Genomic DNA, 18430 nt, shown 5'->3' with positions numbered 1-18430 from the left:
AAGAAATCAGTTCATGGCAATTTTGTTTTAAACTATGTAAATACTCTTTTCTGAAGGGTAGAATATAAAAAGATCTCATTAAAATGTAGTTGGCTTCTTTTTTTTTTTTTTAGTCTCTATAACCTGGCTTCACTGGAACTTAGAGAAAATTTGCTGACATATTTACCTGAGTAAGTGACATTACATATGTTTGATTATATTGTCTCAAAATGTTCTTATTCTTAAAATCTGCTAATATGAAACTGAATGGCAGCTAGAAAAATCCTTCAATGTCAATTGACAACCTGCATGAGAGATAACACTTAGCAACACTTACTTACATCCATTAATTCTAGATTAATTCTAGTTGTACTTGGTTAGTAGCAGGAGCCTCTAGACTGTGTTGATTTTGCTTTGCTCTGTAAAAATGTTCTTTATAAAATACAGCAGTATTACATATTTTTTCCTGCATGCACTGAGCAAGTGCACTGGCAGTGGGGGTGGTGGCTTGTGTTATTCTCATGCTGAAATTTTGTACCTGTGAAAGTAGGGTAATAGGATCTCAGAGATGTCCATTCTGAGCATCTGTCCATATTGTAGCATTTAAATAGGTGTTTGTGTTCCAGAGCTGGACACAATACTCCAGGTGCAGTCTCTTGAGAGCAGGGAAGAATCACCTCTCATGACCTGATGGCCTCAACTTGCACTGGGAGAGGTTAAGACTGGGCATTAGAAGAAACTTCTTCACTGTGAGAGTTTTGAAACAGTGGAATAGGCTCCCCAGGGAGATGGTTGAATCACCAGCCTTGGAGGTGCTTGAAAGAGGCATGGATGTGGTGCTAAGGGACATGGGTTAGGACCAGACTTCGTAGAAGTTATACAATGGCTGGACTAAATGATCTTAAAGGCTTTTCCAGTCAAAATGTTTCTATGATTCCAATGGGTGTGTGTGGTTTGGTTTTTTTTATTCAAGATGAATAGTTATATTTTGGAAATCTTTTTTGGCTGCCTGGAACAAGCTGCTGCTTTTTCTAGTGACGGATTGTCCATCCTTCAGTTTCTGGCTGCTTCTTGTACAATTTTTGGTGTCTCCTATTCTGCTTGCTGCAGTGGGGTTGGACTAGATGATCTTTCAAGGTCCCTTCCAGCCCTTAACATTCTGTGATTCTGTAATCTAATAGATACTGTAAGAGATTTAACCCATTTTAATCAGAATCTCTTCCCTAGTCACTTGGGGGTCCTTTTCCCTTGTGTCAATCTACCCAGTGCCTCCATTGTGGCTGTTTATAGCTGTGAGCCACAAGGCACTTTAAATGTCAGTGGTCAGAATATACAAGTTGCTAACCAGGTTTTGCCATGTGGTATCAGAATGAAGCTATGATAGATGCTGACAATTTTATTTCGCCTGGAAAATTCAGTGTCAGTAACGTAGCTGACAAGTCTCTAGCTTTCTTGCTAGCGTGACTTGCTGAACGTAGACAAGAACTCTACAACAGACTACTTTTGAAATAGAAGGATGGCCATCTGTGTCTGTTCATGATCACAACCTTTTACATCCATTTGGGGTTCTTTCTGTTTACATCCTCATATCCAACCTGAAATACTCCAGAAATGGATAGATCGAAATGAGATGATAAATGATGGATTTATATAGTCTTGAATCACACTATTACATGTGATGACTATGAGGAATTTTTATTCAGTTGCATAATTCTAAAATTTCCCTGAAAAGAAATCTGACCAACTACACTAAACTATGTGGCATTGTCCACCCTGAGGGACTAGTGGTTAGACTAAAGAATAGTGATTTGATTGCCTATACTGAGTTTCATGGTTTAAGGGCATACAATTACACTGACAAACCAAATTATTTTTTTCAGTAAGATATTACTGCAAATAGTCTGTGCCCAATAAAATAACTCTGTGTGCAATACATTGTAATTTGATGTAAGTTCCAGTAAAATAAGTTCATTCAAATAACATGAGATTTCTGCTGTTTTAGTCTGATGTGGTTTTGTTTGATTTATCTCACAGATCACTTGTCCAGCTGCAGCGACTAGAAGAACTTGATTTAGGAAACAATGAACTTTATCGCTTGGTAAGAGAACATGCCACTGAAAGTGCATGTTGATCTTGTTTTACACATTGTTTTTGTTGTAGGACTGCTAAAACTGAAGAAAGGAAAATACATGAAAGGAGAGTCTTTTTATAGGTACAGATGAACTTTGGCATTGAGTCAGTGCTTCCCATGTCTGCTTAGCCTTGCTCAGAACAATATTACTTTAGCCAAAACCAGTCTCTGATCTCTAGAAAATGAGAACACAACACAGACTTTCTGTGGAAAAGCACAAACTCTGCACTTGCAGTTGCAAGGCTTCTGTAGGCAGCTGAATGGGATGAGCACAGACACAGTACAGATACAGGCTCATCTCTTTTCAGGGTGAGAGTAGGAATCTTTGGGAACAGGCTGAGGCATACTGTTAAGGGTTTCATTGTGGCAGATATATCTACCAAAAGATATGTCATCTCTGTTAAGATGACTCAAATGTTGAATGTGCAATAGATTAAGAGTGTTTTTTAGTGCATGTCAGGTAAAGTATAGTAGCATGTTAAGCTATAGCAATTAATTTGTATGATGGTCTTCTGAAATGCTTAGTCATCCTTGCCCTGTTTAGGCATGTGTCGTGGGATGGAAGGGGTAAGGCCAAGAAGCCTCCTCCCTTCCCCCTTTGTAAAGAAAAAGGGAAAAAAAATTGAAGGGAAAGGAAAAAAAAACTCGCAAGCTGAATTAGCAAAGCAGTGGAGCTATATTTACAAAGCGATGTAGGGTTTGCAGGGAGATATTTACAAATTTACAATATCTACAATATATACAAAGATATACAACAGAGTAACACAGAAATGAGAGTAAACCCCTCGGCAGAGAGGGGGTTCCCCACCTCCTCTTTCCCCTCTTTCCCCCCTTTCCCCAGATTAGGTTAGAAGAGAGAGAGAGCGAAAGAAAGAAGTTAAAAGCAGTTTTGTGTTAATTGGAAAAGAGTTAATATACAGGCCTGGTATCTTGTTTTCAAGGCCGAGGCCTTGGCAGAAAGCCCAGCACAGAGTTAGCTGCAGAGCTGCTGCACCATGGAAAGGCGGAAGCAAGACTGACAGAAAAGTCGTGCAAATGTCCACTTCACCCCCAGTTCAGAAGGTGCTTCCTCCCACTTTACCAATGAAATAGTTTAGACTATTCCTTCCGTTTACCAACTTCCGTCCACCATATTCCCTTTCTTAAGGGGGCAACGTCAACCGGCCACAGTCCACCCCTTCTAAACAATTTCATTGGCTGTTCACACTGTCCATCCAATCCAAAACGATATTTACAGTTCGTGAGTAAAGTTCATAGTCCATTCCGGCTATGCTCAGATTTGGATGATTCAAAAGTCCAAGAAAATCAGAAAATGAGAAAAATGGAAAACAGTTCATTTCTTCGCCGGCGAAGCAAAGAAAAAGGGAAACAGGGATTCTCAGGGTCTCTTAGTTGACTCAGGGCTCTCAGGGATCTCAGGGTTCATGCACCGTAGATTCCTCATTGATTCTTCCTCTGGACGCGATGTAGCTGTACAGCAGTTCGAAATTAACCTCTTTCAGCTAAAGTTAGATTTCTTTGTGGAATACACTGAATTTCACCATTCTCTTGCATTACCCAATAAGTGTGACCCGGACCTTCAGCTGAAACCACCCCTCGGACAGGTTTAGCCTCTCCTGAGGGTGAAAATACCCAAACAGTTTTACCTAACAGATTCTTTTCTCTAACAACAGGAACTCTATCACCTTCTACTTTCCGTAGCAAATCTGAATGTGCAGGTCCAGCTCGGTTCACTGAACCTCTACTATTTACCAGCCAGGTTGCTTGTGCTAAATGTTTTTCCCAGTTTTTCAAAGATCCACCTCCCATGGCTTTGAGAGTGGTCTTCAACAAACCGTTGTAGCGTTCAATCTTCCCTGAAGCTGGTGCATAGTAGGGAATGTGGAATATCCACTCAATACCGTGCTCTTTTGCCCAACTCTTTACAAGGTTGTTCTTGAAATGAGTTCCGTTGTCTGACTCAATCCTCTCTGGAGTTCCGTGTCTCCACAGGATCTGTCTCTCCAGACCGAGAATGGTGTTGCGTGCAGTTGCATGTGGAACTGGATAAGTTTCCAACCATCCAGTGTTTGCCTCTACCATAGTAAGCACGTATTGCTTACCAGAACGAGAACGTGGTAGAGTGATGTAGTCAATCTGCCAAGCTTCACCATACTTGTACTTGGACCATCTGTCACCATACCACAAGGGCTTAAGTCATTTTGCCTGCTTAATAGCAGCACAAATGTCGCAGTCATGGATGACTTGTGTGATAGCATCCATGGAAATGTCTATGGATCTGTCACGAGCCCATTGGTATGTTGCATCTCTGCCTTGATGTCCTGACGAATCGTGAGCCCACCGAGCTAAGAATATCTCACCTCGGTGTTTCCAGTCGAGATCAAGATTAGAGTCCATGTCTACTTGAGAAACTCTTGCAGCTAGATCTGCCTGATGGTTGTGTTGCTGTTCCTCAGTAGCTTTGCTCTTAGGAATGTGAGCATCGATGTGTCTCACTTTCACTGGAATTCTCTCGATTCGATCAGCAATGTCCTGCCACAGGTTGGCTGCCCAAATGGGTTTTCCTTTTCTCTGCCAACCACTCTTCTTCCAGTTCTTTAGCCAACCCCATAGAGCATTGGCTACCATCCATGAGTCGGTGTAGAGATAAAGCTTTGGCCATCTCTCACGTTCAGCCACGTCGAGAGCTAGCTGGACAGCTTTTACCTCTGCGAACTGACTGGATTCTCCCTCTCCATCTTTTGCCTCTGCAACTCGGCGTGTTGGACTCCACACTGCAGACTTCCACCTTCGCTTGTTTCCAACAAGACGACAGGAAACGTCTGTGAACAGAGCATATTTCTTTTCATCATCAGAAAGGTCATTGTAAGGAGGAGCTTCCTCAGCATGAGTTACTTTCTCCTCTGGAGGTTTAGCACAGTTGATACCTTCAGGCCAACTTGAGATCACCTCCACTAGACCAGGTCTTTCAAGATTTCCCATTCGAGCTCTCTGTGTTATCAGAGCCATCCACTTAGACCATGTTGAGTCTGTGGCATGATGTGGTGTGGAGCCTTTGCCTTTGAACATCCAATTCAAAACTGGTAATCTGGGAGCTAAGAGAAGTTGTGATTCAGTTCCAATCACTTCAGAAGATGCTTTTACTCCTTCATAGGCAGCTAAAATTTCTTTCTCTGTTGGAGTATAATTAGCCTCTGAACCTCTGTAACCTCGACTCCAGAAACCAAGAGGTCGTCCACGTGTCTCACCTGGAGCTTTTTGCCACAAGCACCAGGTTGGACCATTGTCACTTGCAGCCGTGTACAAAATGTTCTTAATGTCTGGACCATCTCGGACAGGTCCCAGACCCATTGCTTGAATCACCTCTTGCTTTATCTGGTCAAAGGCTGCTTGTTGTTCAGGTCCCCAGTGGAAATGGTTTCTCTTTCGAGTCACATCATACAGAGGTTTCACAATCTGACTGTATCCAGGAATGTGCAGTCTCCAAAATCCCACTGTCCCCAAGAAACGTAGGGTCTCTTGCTTGTTTGTGGGACTTGCCATGGTAGAGACTCTATTTACCACATCCACTGGAATGTGTCGGCGTCCATCCTGCCACCTCACTCCCAGAAATTGAATCTCTGTGGTAGGTCCTTTCACCTTGTCTCGCTTGATGGCAAAACCTGCATTCAGAAGAATGTCAATGATTTTGTTACCTTTCTTGAAGACTTCCTCAGCAGTTTTATCCCAGGCGATGATATCATCGATGAACTGGATGTGTTCTGGAGCACCGCCTTTCTCCAGAGCATCGTGGATCACTGCATGACAGATGCTTGAGCTGTGGATCCAGCCCATTGGCAGCCTGTTGAAAGTGTACTGGATTCCTCTCCAGGTGAAAGCAAACTGAGGCCTGCATTCCTCTGCTATGGGAATAGAGAAAAATGCATTAGCAATGTCTATGGTAGCATACCATTTGGCCTCTTTGGATTCCAGCTCATACTGTAGCTCCATCATGTCTGGTACTGCTGCACTCATAGGTGGTGTTACTTCATTCAGGGCTCGGTAGTCTACCGTCAGACGCCAGTCTCCATTCTGCTTCCGCACAGGCCACACTGGACTGTTGAAAGGTGAATGAGTTTTGCTGACGACTTTCTGACTTTCCAACTGACGAATCAGATTCTGAATGGGCAACAAAGGGTCACGGTTGGTTCTGTATTGTCTGTGATGCACAGTCTGAGAAGCAACCGGCAATTTAATGTCCTTTATCTTATGTTGTCCCACAACTACAGATTCATCAGAAAGCTCAGGTCTGGCACATAGCTTCAATTTTTGTCCATCAATTTCTATTGAAGCTACTCCAAAAGCCCATTTGTAACCTCTAGGGTCTTTGAAACGCCCTTCTCTCAGAAAATCAATTCCCAAAATACAAGGTGCGTCAGGTCCGGTCACAACTGTATGCTTCCTCCATTGTTTACCAGTTAGACTTATTTTAACCTCTACCTTACTTAACTCTTGAGATCCACCAGTGACTCCCAGAATAGTTATAGACTCTGATCCCTGATAATTTGATGGTATTATGGTGCACTGATCTCCTGTGTCAACCAAGGCCCTGTACTTCTGAAATTGTGAAGTGCCAGGCCACTGGATGTACACATCCCAATAGATTCTATTATCTCTTTTATCCCTCTCCTCCCCCTGGCGGGAGGCAGGGCACCCCTAGTTATGGGGAACATGCGCACATGTGCACTGCACATAGTTTGCCGGGTTATAACTTTGCATGTTATAACTGGAGCCACTGTTGGAGCCATAAGAGTCGTTCTGGGGAACTGTGGAAGTAACAGCTACCCTTCTGGTATTGCTACCTCGGGTTCTGCCACTTTGCAATTCCCTCAGTCTCCTGAAAAGATTAGAAGTTGGTTGGCCATCCCAGCGGTTCATGTTCTCACCAAACTGATCACGCAGAGTTATCCAAATAGTCCTACGTGATTGCCTTGGTGGTCTGTTTTGGAATGACCTGTTTTGGAATGTCCTGTTTTGGAATGACCTCCTTGGAGGACGTGTATTCCTCACAGATGAGACTTGTACCCACCTGGAGGAAGAATTGAAATTATCCTTCTGTGCCAATTGGTATATGGAATCTTTTAACTCTCTTATGCAATTTTGTATATCACCAGACATAGTTTTAATGGCTGAAACCAAAGAACCACGTGTCATGCTATCCTCCAATTGTCTCATTTGATCACTGAATTGGCCAACCGTAGGAGAAGCTCCACCATAACTTCTTGACACAATTCTGCTTGCCAGAATGTTTGCATAATTAGAAGGAGCAAGTTTGATGATCTTTTTAGCAAGACCAATACCCACAGGAATGTCATCAGGATTCAGAGTTTCATGTTCACCATAGAGTAGCTCTCTAACAGCGAATTCCCTCAAACGCTTAATTCCCTCATCTATGGTAGTCCAGGGTTTAGGATTCCATGGAAGGTCATCTCGGGAAGGGTATCTCAGGGCAACTGCCATTAAAAGGCGTATCCACAGATTAACCTTACCGAGAGCTTCACCTAGATGTCTATCTATTCCATTGTCCCTTGAGAGAGTTCCTAACTGAGCTGCTGACTTGTCTCCAACTGTTAGAGCTGAAGCACCTGTATCATAACACCTACTAAGCCAAGCTAGAACTGGCTCCTTATCTGCCCTGGTGAAATCTTTACGGACATTTCGCAATTCCTCCCTTGGAGAAGAACAGTCCGTAATATCATCTTGATCCTCATCTCCCTGAATTCTTTGCCCATAAAATCCTGCTGTCATTCTCCTAAGGATCTCTTTAAGCTGAGAACCACCTTTGCCAGCTGCTTTCCTAGCTTCATCTCTATCCTGCTTTGATCTCACTAGGTTAGCTAGATCTTTAAAACAAACCTTCTCTTCCTCCTGAGCAGGATCTTTTAGAGTAGAGGGCCCCTCACCAGGATCAGTCTCCTCCTCTTCTTCTCCATCTTTGCCCTTTCCAGCTCTAGTCTTTAAAGGAGCCACCTTAACTGGAGCTGTGTTTGAATTTACAGCCACCTTAATGGAAGCTGACAGGTCCTGAGATAAATCAGCTGCTGGGGCAGTGACTTCCGGTCCCACCGAGGGAGTGGGTGGAAGTGACGTTGCTCCATTACTGGCCGACGGAGAAGAAGAAGAAGGAGAAGGAGTGGGAGAAGGAGTAGGTGCCATGTTGATACCAGCCGATGCCCTTGGCTGCTTGCCAGAATCAGCAAAGTCATTTAGAGCTGCTTTACCAATTAACTTTTTAGCCTTCTTTTTAACTGACACGGGTTCTCCACAGTCCTCATCACTAGATGACTCTGGGACTGATCGAGAGCCACGGCGTTTTCTTTTTGATCTAGTTTTAATAACAAAACAAGCTCTGGACACCTTTTTCTCTCGCCACAAGGAATACAGAGAAAACACATTAGTTATCACCAGCAGCAGAATTATACACATCACATAAATCACCTTTGGATCCCAGGCATCACCTAAAGTTACTGTCTCCTCAGGCGGAATCTTAAAACCCTTTATCTCAATTGGGAGAGTGGTGGAGGTAACATTCCTGTATCTCACTGGCCATAATAAATTAATACATTTTCCATACCATAGTTTAACTCTATACATAACCCACATATAAATTGTCCGCACCAAATATTTCCCCAGGTAATCCAAAATCAAACCCAAACAATACCTGTAAACCAGAGCCCCAAAAATTGAAAAGAATAATCGCTCCACAAACCACAATACCTTCATGTTTGCTAATTCAGCTAGAAAACACTAAATCAATCAAATAATAAATTAAACTAATTATCTGCCCCACGTTGGGCGCCAATAAAAAAAATGTCGTGGGATGGAAGGGGTAAGGCCAAGAAGCCTCCTCCCTTCCCCCTTTGTAAAGTAAAAGGGAAAAAAAATTGAAGGGAAAGGAAAAAAAAATTCGCAAGCTGAATTAGCAAAGCAGTGGAGCTATATTTACAAAGCGATGTAGGATTTGCAGGGAGATATTTACAAATTTACAATATCTACAATATATACAAAGATATACAACAGAGTAACACAGAAATGAGAGTAAACCCCTCGGCAGAGAGGGGGTTCCCCACCTCCTCTTTCCCCTCTTTCCCCCCTTTCCCCAGATTAGGTTAGAAGAGAGAGAGAGCGAAAGAAAGAAGTTAAAAGCAGTTTTGTGTTAATTGGAAAAGAGTTAATATACAGGCCTGGTATCTTGTTTTCAAGGCCGAGGCCTTGGCAGAAAGCCCAGCACAGAGTTAGCTGCAGAGCTGCTGCACCATGGAAAGGCGGAAGCAAGACTGACAGAAAAGTCGTGCAAATGTCCACTTCACCCCCAGTTCAGAAGGTGCTTCCTCCCACTTTACCAATGAAATAGTTTAGACTACTCCTTCCGTTTACCAACTTCCGTCCACCATATTCCCTTCCTTAAGGGGGCAACATCAACCGGCCACAGCATGGTACTTTAAAATGATGCTTGGAGTAAGGATTGGTTTACTCAGACTGTAATTACGGGGTTGCCATTTGGTTTTTACTTGAAGCTCCTATGTTACTTAACTTTGTTACTTTTTATGTTAAAGCCAGAAACAATTGGTGCACTTTTCAATCTTAAAGACCTCTGGCTGGATGGAAACCAGTTAGCCGAAATACCTCAGGTAAAGACGAGCTTTACTAATATTGCTTTGCAGATACTTTTAAAAGAAAACCTTTTTGTTCATACCTAGAGGGAGGTGATCTGCAGTTTGATAAGTTTTCTTTATTTACTTTGCCTGACTTTGGTTTTGGATGTGTAAAGTTTTTCTCAAGTTCCTCTGCAAGGGATTTTACATGGTATTGTACGTTGTCAGATATTTTCTTGTTAACATTTTGACAATGAGTTGGTTCTAATAGAGACATTGTTCAATTTGTAGGATGATACATCCTCTGTTTCCAGTCTTTTTTCCAATGATCAGAGTTGTTTGAGTTAACCTTCACCTTTTGTTTCATAGTTTCATAGTTTCATTCAGGGTTGGAAGGGACCACAAGGATCATCTAGTTCCAACCCCCCTGCCATGGGCAGGGACACCCCACACTAGATCAGGCTGGACAGAGCCTCATCCAGCCTGCTCTTAAACACCCCCAGGGACGGGGCCTCGACCACCTCCCTGGACAACCCATTCCAGGGTTTCACCACTCTCATGGTGAAGAACCTCCTCCTCACATCCAGCCTGAATCTCCCCACCTCCAGCTTCATTCCATTCCCCCTAGTCCTATCACTACCTGAGATCCTGAGAAGTCCTTCCCCAGCCTTCCTGTAGGCCCCCTTCAGATACTGGAAGGCGACAATTAGGTCTCCTCGGAGCCTTCTCTTCTGCAGACTGTACAGCCCCAACTCCCTCAGTCTGTCCTCATAGCAGAGGTGCTCCAGCCCTCTGATCATCCTCGTGGCCCTTCTCTGGACACGTTCCAGCACCTCCACATCCCTCTTGTAATAGGGGCTCCAGAACTGGACACAGTACTCCAGGTGGGGTCTCACCAGGGCTGAGTAGAGGGGGAGGATCACCTCCCTCGACCTGCTAGCCACACTTCTCCTGATGCAGCCCAGGATCTGATTGGCTTTGCGGGCTGCAAGTGCACACTGAGAGCTCATGTTGAGCTTTTTGTCCACCAGCACCCCCAAGTCTCTCTCCTCAGGGCTACCCTCCAGCCAGTCACTGCCCAGCCTGTATTTGTGCCTGGGATTGCCTCGACCCAGATGCAGGACCCTGCACTTGCTCTTATTGAACTTCATGAGGTTGGCTTGTGCCCACCTCTCCAGCCTGTCAAGGTCCCTCTGGATGGCCTCCCTTCCCTCCAGCGTGTCTGCTGCACCACACAGCTTGGTGTCATCAGCAAACTTGCTGAGGGTGCACTCAATGCCACTGTCCATGTCCCCCACAAAGATGTTGAATAAGACAGGTCCCAGGACTGATCCCTGAGGGACTCCACTTGTCACTGACCTCCACTGGGACATGGAGCCATTGACAGCCACTCTTTGGGTGCGGCCATCAAGCCAGTTCCTTATCCATCTAGTGGTCCACCAATCAAACCCATGTGTCACCAGTTTGGAGACCAGGATGTGGTGTGGGACAGTGTCGAAGGCTTTGCTCAGGTCCAGGTAAATGACATCAGTTGCTCGCCCCTCATCTATTAATTTTGTCACCTGCTCATAGAAGGCCACCAGGTTGGTCAGGCAGGATTTGCCCTTGGCAAAGCCATGCTGACTGTTCCCAATCACCTCTTCACTATTCTTTTGAGCGAGTAGTGACTCCAGGAGGATCTGTTCCATGATCTTTCCAGGCACAGAGGTGAGACTGACTGGCCTGTAGTTCCCTGGTTCCTCCTTCTTGCCCTTTTTGAAGATGGGGGCAATGTTTCCCCTTTTCCAGTCTGTGGGGACTTCACCAGACTGCCAGGACTTTTGAAATATAATAGAGAGGGGTTTAGCAACCTCATCTGCCAGTTCTCTCAGTACCCGTGGGTGTATCCCGTCAGGTCCCATGGACTTGAACACTTTCAGGTTCTTCAGATGATCACGAACCTGATCTGCACTTACAATGGGCAGTTCTTCCTCCCCGTCCCGGCTTTGACTTCCATAACATCAGGAGTGTGGCTAGAGGCCCTTGCAGTGAAGACTGAGGTAAAGAAGTTATTAAGTACCTCAGCCTTTTCCTCATCACATGTGACCATGTCACCATTTTCCTTTCTGAGGGGGCCCACACCTTCCCTAGTCTTCTTCTTCCCATTAATATACCTGTAAAAGTTCTTAGTATTCCCTTTAATCTCCCTGGCTAGATTCAACTCAAACTCTGCTTTGGCTTTCCTAACCAGGACTCTTGCTGCTCGGGCAGCTTCCTTGTATTCCCCCTGTTCTACCTGTCCTTCCCTCCACTTCCTGTAGAGTTTCCTTTTAAGTAATAGTGTGTCCAGTAGCTCCTTGCCCATCCAGGCAGGCCTCCTAGCATTCTTACCTGCTTTTCTCTTTGTTGGTACACAGAGCTCCTGGACACAGAGGAGGTGGTCCTTGAATACTGACCAGCTGTCCTGGGTCCCTCTTCCCTCCAGGGCTTTGTCCCACAACACTTTGGCTAGCAGATCCCTGAAGCGATCAAAATCTGCACGCCTAAAGTCTAGGGTCGTGAGCTTGGAATACTTCCTCCTGATTGCCCTGAGGATGTTAAATTCAACTGCTTCATGGTCACTGCAGCCAAGGCCGTCTATGAGCCTCACATTGCTTACCAGCCCTTCCCTGTTGGTGAGAACAAGGTCCAGCATAGCACCATTTCTTGTTGGTTCCTCCACCATTTGGAGGAGGAAGTTGTCTTCTATGCAGTCCAGGAACATCCTGGATTGCTGGTGCCTTGCTGTGTTGTCCCTCCAGCAGATATCCGGGTGGTTGAAATCACCCATGAGGACCAGGGCTTGTGACCTGGAAGCTGCTTCTATTTGCCTATGGAGGGCCTCATCTGCTTGGATCTGCTGGTCAGGTGGCCTGTAGGAGACCCCCACAGTAATATCTTCTTCCCCTGTCCTGCCTTTAATTTTGACCCATACACTCTCAACTAGCTTATCATCCCTCCCCAGTTGGATCTCCACTGATTCCAACTGGCTATTGACATAGAGGGCAACACCTCCTCCTCTCCTTCCCTGCCTATCCTTCCTAAAGAGTTTATACTCATCTATGCCTACATCCCAGTCATGGGATTCATCCCACCAAGTTTCAGTAACAGCCACTATGTCGTGGCATCCCAGCAGCACAGTGGCCCTTAACTCATCCTGTTTGTTGCCCAAGCTGCGCGCATTCGCATAGAAGCACTTCAGCTGGGCTGGCCCTGTCCTGCTCTTGTGCCAAATCCCCTCGGTTTCCACAGAATGTCCTGGTGGATCATTCGTGGCTTGCCTCAGGGTAGCAAGTTGAGAGCCCTTACCAGCTCTCCTTCTCTCTACTGCTGGTGAGCTGCCCCTCTGTTTGTCACCAGCCAGCAGGAGACTATTAACCCCTTCCCCCTTCCCCCTATCTAAATTGCAGTTTTGTCCCTATCTAAATTGCAGTTTTGACAGATTTGAGGATGATTTTTTTAAAAATTTTTTTTTTACAGTCATCTTCTTCCATTGAAATAGTGCTTGGTGGAGGTTCAATAATAGAACTGTTGCCATAAATAGAAATTATGATTTATGCTGGAAAATCCCTCATCTGACATCAGTCATGGGATGAGAGGCCTTAGCGTTTAAAGAGTACAGCACTCTAAATTCCCTTTCTTAAGAACTGTTGTAACATGTGGGATGGTTTCTTTTCCCTCTTTTCCCCAAACCCTGTTTTCTCCTGATCCTTGTGCAGTTTGCTGTTATTTGCTGTATCGATCTCATTATCAACAGTGTAACTTCAACATCACTTACAGTTTAGTGGACTTTGTTGTTGTTGGCTTAGCCTAATAATTTTTTAAGTAGATGTAGTTAAACACTGATACTTATTCATAAAAGGTCAAGTGTGACTTCAGCAGCTGGTTTTTTTTGAAGCTGGCTGTTACTGTGTATTTTGTCTGATGTCCGAAAGGTGAACTTGCAGGATAAGGGGTATATGTGTGCTTAATGAAAGATTCTCCAAAAGAAAAGAATGGATATTGTGAGTTAGGATCATGGCTGCCACTGTATGCTGATTTCATATAAAAGTAAAGGACAGTTCTGCCCTAGCCATTCTGTTCTCTGAAAGATGATCTGAATGTTCTCTGAAAGATGATCTGAATTTCTACATTTGTTGCAGTTGGGAGAGGTAAAGATATGAAATCTCTGGATGTCATGACATCTTGCTGTATCAGACAGAAGAAACTAATCCTAATTTGCCCGGGGTTAATTGGCAGAGGTACATTTTAATTAAGTGGAGCCTTATAATCTGTAGTTCTGAAAAAAACAAAACCCAACTTTGCAGTCTTTACTTGAGGAAAACTGCAGTGCTGGCTGGTGCTTGGTTGGGTGTGCTCAGTACACCTTGTCTGACTACTGAAGCTAATCTGAGTATTAGAATAAGAAACTGTGACTGGATCACTTGGTTGGCTTATCATATGCAAAATATAATTGTATAATTTATTAATTTCTTTTGCCTTGCATTTAGATGTCATATGAAGGATGGCTAATTTAGATTGCATACAGAGAATTGTTTCTCTTTCTGGAATTTCTTTGTGGTGGTACATTTTTCAAATTACTTTGTTACGTGTTTTGGCATGACTTAAATTTTTTGCCTTATATCGCAGGAAGTAGGAAACCTGAAAAACCTGCTTTGTCTGGATGTTTCTGAAAATAAATTGGAATGCCTTCCTGAAGAAATTAGTGGTCTGACTTCTTTAACAGACTTGCTTGTTTCTCAGAATTTACTTCAGATCTTACCTGACGGTATTGGTAAGTATGTGGTGGGTTGAGAGAGAAGGCCTAGCTTTCTCTCCCCCCAGAAAGGAAAAAAAAAAGACCACAGCTAACTCAGCCGGAGAAGCGGAAGGGATGCTATATTTTACAAGCAATGTGGAAAATGCAAGATATGAAGATATGTACACAATATACAGTATTTACAATATATGTACAGAAATATACAGCAAAGTAAAAAAACTAAGAATACAGGAATGAAATTCCCTCCTCCAGACAGAGGAGGGTTCCCCCCCTGTACCCCCTTCTCTCCCCCTACCTCCCTTTTTTCCCAAAGAGGGTTAGAAAGAGAGAAAAAGGCAGTTATTAATAAAGCAGAATTCTAGTAGGCCTATTAGTAGGATTAGTTGCTTATCTGTTCAAGGTCGCTCTGGCAAGGAGCCCAGAAGCAGGCAAGCTGGAAGGAAGAAGGAAAGGAGCGAACTGAGAAAAAATTCCAGCTGCGCTATAACTTAAAACTGCATTCTACCAGTCTACCAATGAAATTAGTTTAGAATATCTGATTGTTTTCATTATTATTCCAAAACATTCAGCCAGAGTGTCCCAGCACTGTCCCTTTCTTAAAGGCACAGCCTCAAACGGTCACAAAGTACAAGGTGAATGCTATCATTTAGAACCATATAATCTAATGTAAATTGCAAGTAGTTTGTTTTGAGGTCTTTTTGTGCAAGACTTCAGCTTTTCTAAGCCTTTTTTATTTATTTTTTGCTTAGCAAGGAACGCCTAGCTCTATTAATTTCATGTTTTAATTGTCTGCATAATGTCTGCCTCATAATCCTTTTTGCCCTTCACCTGATACTTATGGAAATAAAAGTTAATACATCTGCTTTGTTCATACTGTATCCATGTCACCACTGTAATTCTTTAACAGTGTAAAATTCTAGCTTATGACATGTTGTGGGTCACTTTATAATACTGACTGACAGTATTGCTACAAAAAAGATGTAGTTTTTAGTAGTGTAATTGTCTTCTGTTGCACAATATAATTAATCCTGTACTGAACCCAATGGAAGGCTGTTCCAGCTTCAGCCCATTAATTTTCACCTTTGAGTGAAACCACAACTTTTCTGTGTCTGACCCCTTAAAAGAGGTTTCATAATTGAATATCTTCTGAAGTGTTACCTGTGCCTTTTTAAAGGCACCCTAATGGCTGTAGAAGCCTAAGAAAGGATAAATGTTTTTCTAGAAGTTGAACTTGGGGGAATAGGGTAACTACTGTGGGTCCTACAGTTGGCTTAGCTGTGGTTGGTAGAGAGGTGTAGCAGCCTCTATTATATTTATATTGCGCATTAATTCAGCGATGTTGTAAATTTGCAAAAGTTGTTAGAGGATTTCAAAATGTTTTGCAGGAGAATGATTTTCTATAATTATAGCAAGTATGGGAGGGCACTAAGCTAAACCAATGTCATGTTCTTTCCAGGCAAATTGAGGAGGCTCTCCATTTTGAAGGTTGATCAGAACAAACTTATTCAACTAACAGATTCCATTGGAGACTGCGAAAGCCTTACTGAGCTTGTTCTAACAGAAAACCAGCTGCAGGTAAGCATGGTCATGACAACTTGCATGGCTGGTGGTAATAAGACCTGCTGTTTAAGTGCTGAATCACTTAGCTCATAAGGTTACTCACTGTTACCACTGTTATGTAGCCAGTTTCCTTTAAATGCATTTTATTTTTAACCTGTTAAATGAATACTGAAGATAAAGTAGTAGTAATAATCCTCTTTTCCAAGGAGAATTAATATTCACTGTGGAGTCTTTCATGAACAGTAAGGGAATTAGAGCAGCTGGAGTGCAGGTATCATTTACTTTGGTTTTAATGTGAAGCTTGTGCTGCATTGTGTTGTGGCCAGTTTTCACTGTGCATTATCTAAATCAGATTTGATGGAACTGCACAGAAGCCCTGAACACTGCAGAGCTTCTGTTCTTTGCTCTGCTGATCTTCTCCAGCCAGGTATTCAGTATGATATGTAATCAGTTGAAATCTCAGACTTTCTGTTGTTAGGTGTTTCCTACCATTACTTTGAGACTACCTTCATAGGACACTGATGCTTAGAGAGCAGAAGTGTTTATAGAAAATGATTTTTCAGCATTTCTTAAGTTGGGTTAGTGCTTGGTTGAGTTAGGAGCTTAAGCCTGTTGAAAGGATGCCTGTCCAGAGGTCAGTTCGTAGCACCAAAGTTAGAAGCTTGCCTTTCAATTAAGTATTTAGGGAGCCTAAAGTTAGATGATATGGACATTCTGCATGTATGCTTCTGTTACACAGCTACTGTGCATCTGTCTTCTCAGTACAGGAATAACATCTGAGTTAGTTTGTATTAGAGGCCGACATTCCTGGAGATTTCTTCTGCTAGATAAAACCTCAGATTTCCTTTGGAAGGCCTCATAGTAATGAGGGCTAACTACACTCCTGTTTTGAGAATAGATCAGTCTATGAATTAGTTTTTAAAGTGAGATAAGTTTTGTTTCAACTGTGTGAATTTACAAATTCTGTTTGCATGTTGCTTTGTTTTTGTTGGCAGTCATTGCCGAAGAGCATTGGAAAACTAAAGAAGCTGAACAATTTGAATGCTGACAGGAACAAATTGACATCTTTGCCCAAAGAGGTAAGTTTTGTACTTTTAACTCAAAGATATAATGATACAAACAGAAAACTGATTTCAAATGCCTACAAGAAGTAGCATGCAATTTTGAAGTACTGGGCATTCTTCCCAAACCAATCACAGCCAGAAACTTGTCTATTAGATATGCACAGCAGCTGTGGTGATTTGTTTGCCTGGAAATGCAAAATGCCTTTTAACTTGAACAAGAAGGTTTGGATCTAATTATCTGGTTAACTAGTAATTCTTATGGCAGGTGTCAGGTCTGGCACTATTTGAAGACTGAGAATTTTGTTAGAGTGAACGTATTTAAACATTAATACACCTCTTCTGCATGTAATATAAAAATATTGCCAAATTCTTTCTCACCTCTTATGAGCAGCAGAAAAGGAAAGGTTTTGTATTCTGAAAAATGATTAAGAGACTGTTGACAATCTTTTTTGTTTTGGAGCGCTCGAGAATGCTTTTGCCTTTAAATATGCAGACCTGACGTGACCAAGATCATAGATACCTCAACTCTTACAGCTATGATCTCTAGAACTTCTGTCTACTGTCACAGTCTATGGAATGAAATGAGGCTAGAGTTTCTGTTGTGAAACTAAATATAACAAATGCCTTACAAGTTTAGTTCAGCAGTAAATTCTGGGAAGAGATCAGGGGAAGCAGCATTCTGTGGTTGGAACACGGGACTGTGAGTTAGATCTGTTTACAGTGTAGTTTCTCTAATTTTTGTCCAAGTAGTTCTCTCCCTTAATTTTCCTATCTTTCCTCACATGTAGCTCTGAGGTTGTAGCTTTTGTTCACCACTGTCAGTCACTTCAGGAGCAGGATGGGTATGTACTTAAGAGGCAACTGATGGCTGGAAATTGAGGGAAATAGAAGTTCTGGGTAGTGAGCACATCTGCTCAGGGCTGCTTACTTATGGAGCTTGGACACCTTGAGGAGGAGGTGTGAGGGGGGAGTAATGTGTCTGGGCAGGAGATGAGGAGAGCCAATGATAAGGAGAGGAGGGCCCATGCAGGAGCAGAGGGTGCTGCTGTAGCAGCAACAATTCCAGTGACACAAACATGGGCTGACACAGATTGGTTACTGAAATGAGGCTCCATGATAACCCTTATTTCTTGTTTACAGATTGCCTTGTAAGTATATGATTGATGAGGGAGAAAAGGGGAAGGAGGGAAAGGAAAAGAAGATGTGAGTACTACAGCTCCTCTAGCTCTGCAGAGGAGCTGCTGGTTCTGAACAGTAAATTGTAGAGGGCGTATCCAGATGGTTG

The 18430-nt window shown here is 43.1% G+C and overlaps 1 protein-coding gene across 2 annotated transcripts in view; it reads left to right on the top strand.

Annotated features, from left to right (window-relative positions):
* Window positions 1–18430, top strand: part of LRRC1 (leucine rich repeat containing 1) — a 227046-nt gene that overhangs the window by 143508 nt on the left and 65108 nt on the right. For both annotated transcript variants that reach the window (XM_068142944.1, XM_068142945.1), the window contains exons 5-10: window positions 114–170; window positions 2014–2077; window positions 9706–9780; window positions 14392–14536; window positions 15978–16096; window positions 17077–17160. In XM_068142944.1, the coding sequence (XP_067999045.1) occupies window positions 114–170; window positions 2014–2077; window positions 9706–9780; window positions 14392–14536; window positions 15978–16096; window positions 17077–17160 (544 nt within the window). The remainder of the gene's footprint in view (window positions 1–113; window positions 171–2013; window positions 2078–9705; window positions 9781–14391; window positions 14537–15977; window positions 16097–17076; window positions 17161–18430) is intronic.

This window comes from Melanerpes formicivorus, unplaced genomic scaffold (genome assembly GCF_026170545.1).
Source record: "Melanerpes formicivorus ecotype bairdi unplaced genomic scaffold, bMelFor1.0.p_v2 SCAF_9, whole genome shotgun sequence".
Taxonomy (NCBI): Eukaryota; Metazoa; Chordata; class Aves; order Piciformes; family Picidae; genus Melanerpes; species Melanerpes formicivorus.
The sequence above is the reverse complement of the archived record's forward strand: the minus strand, read 5'-3'. Positions and strand labels throughout refer to the sequence as shown.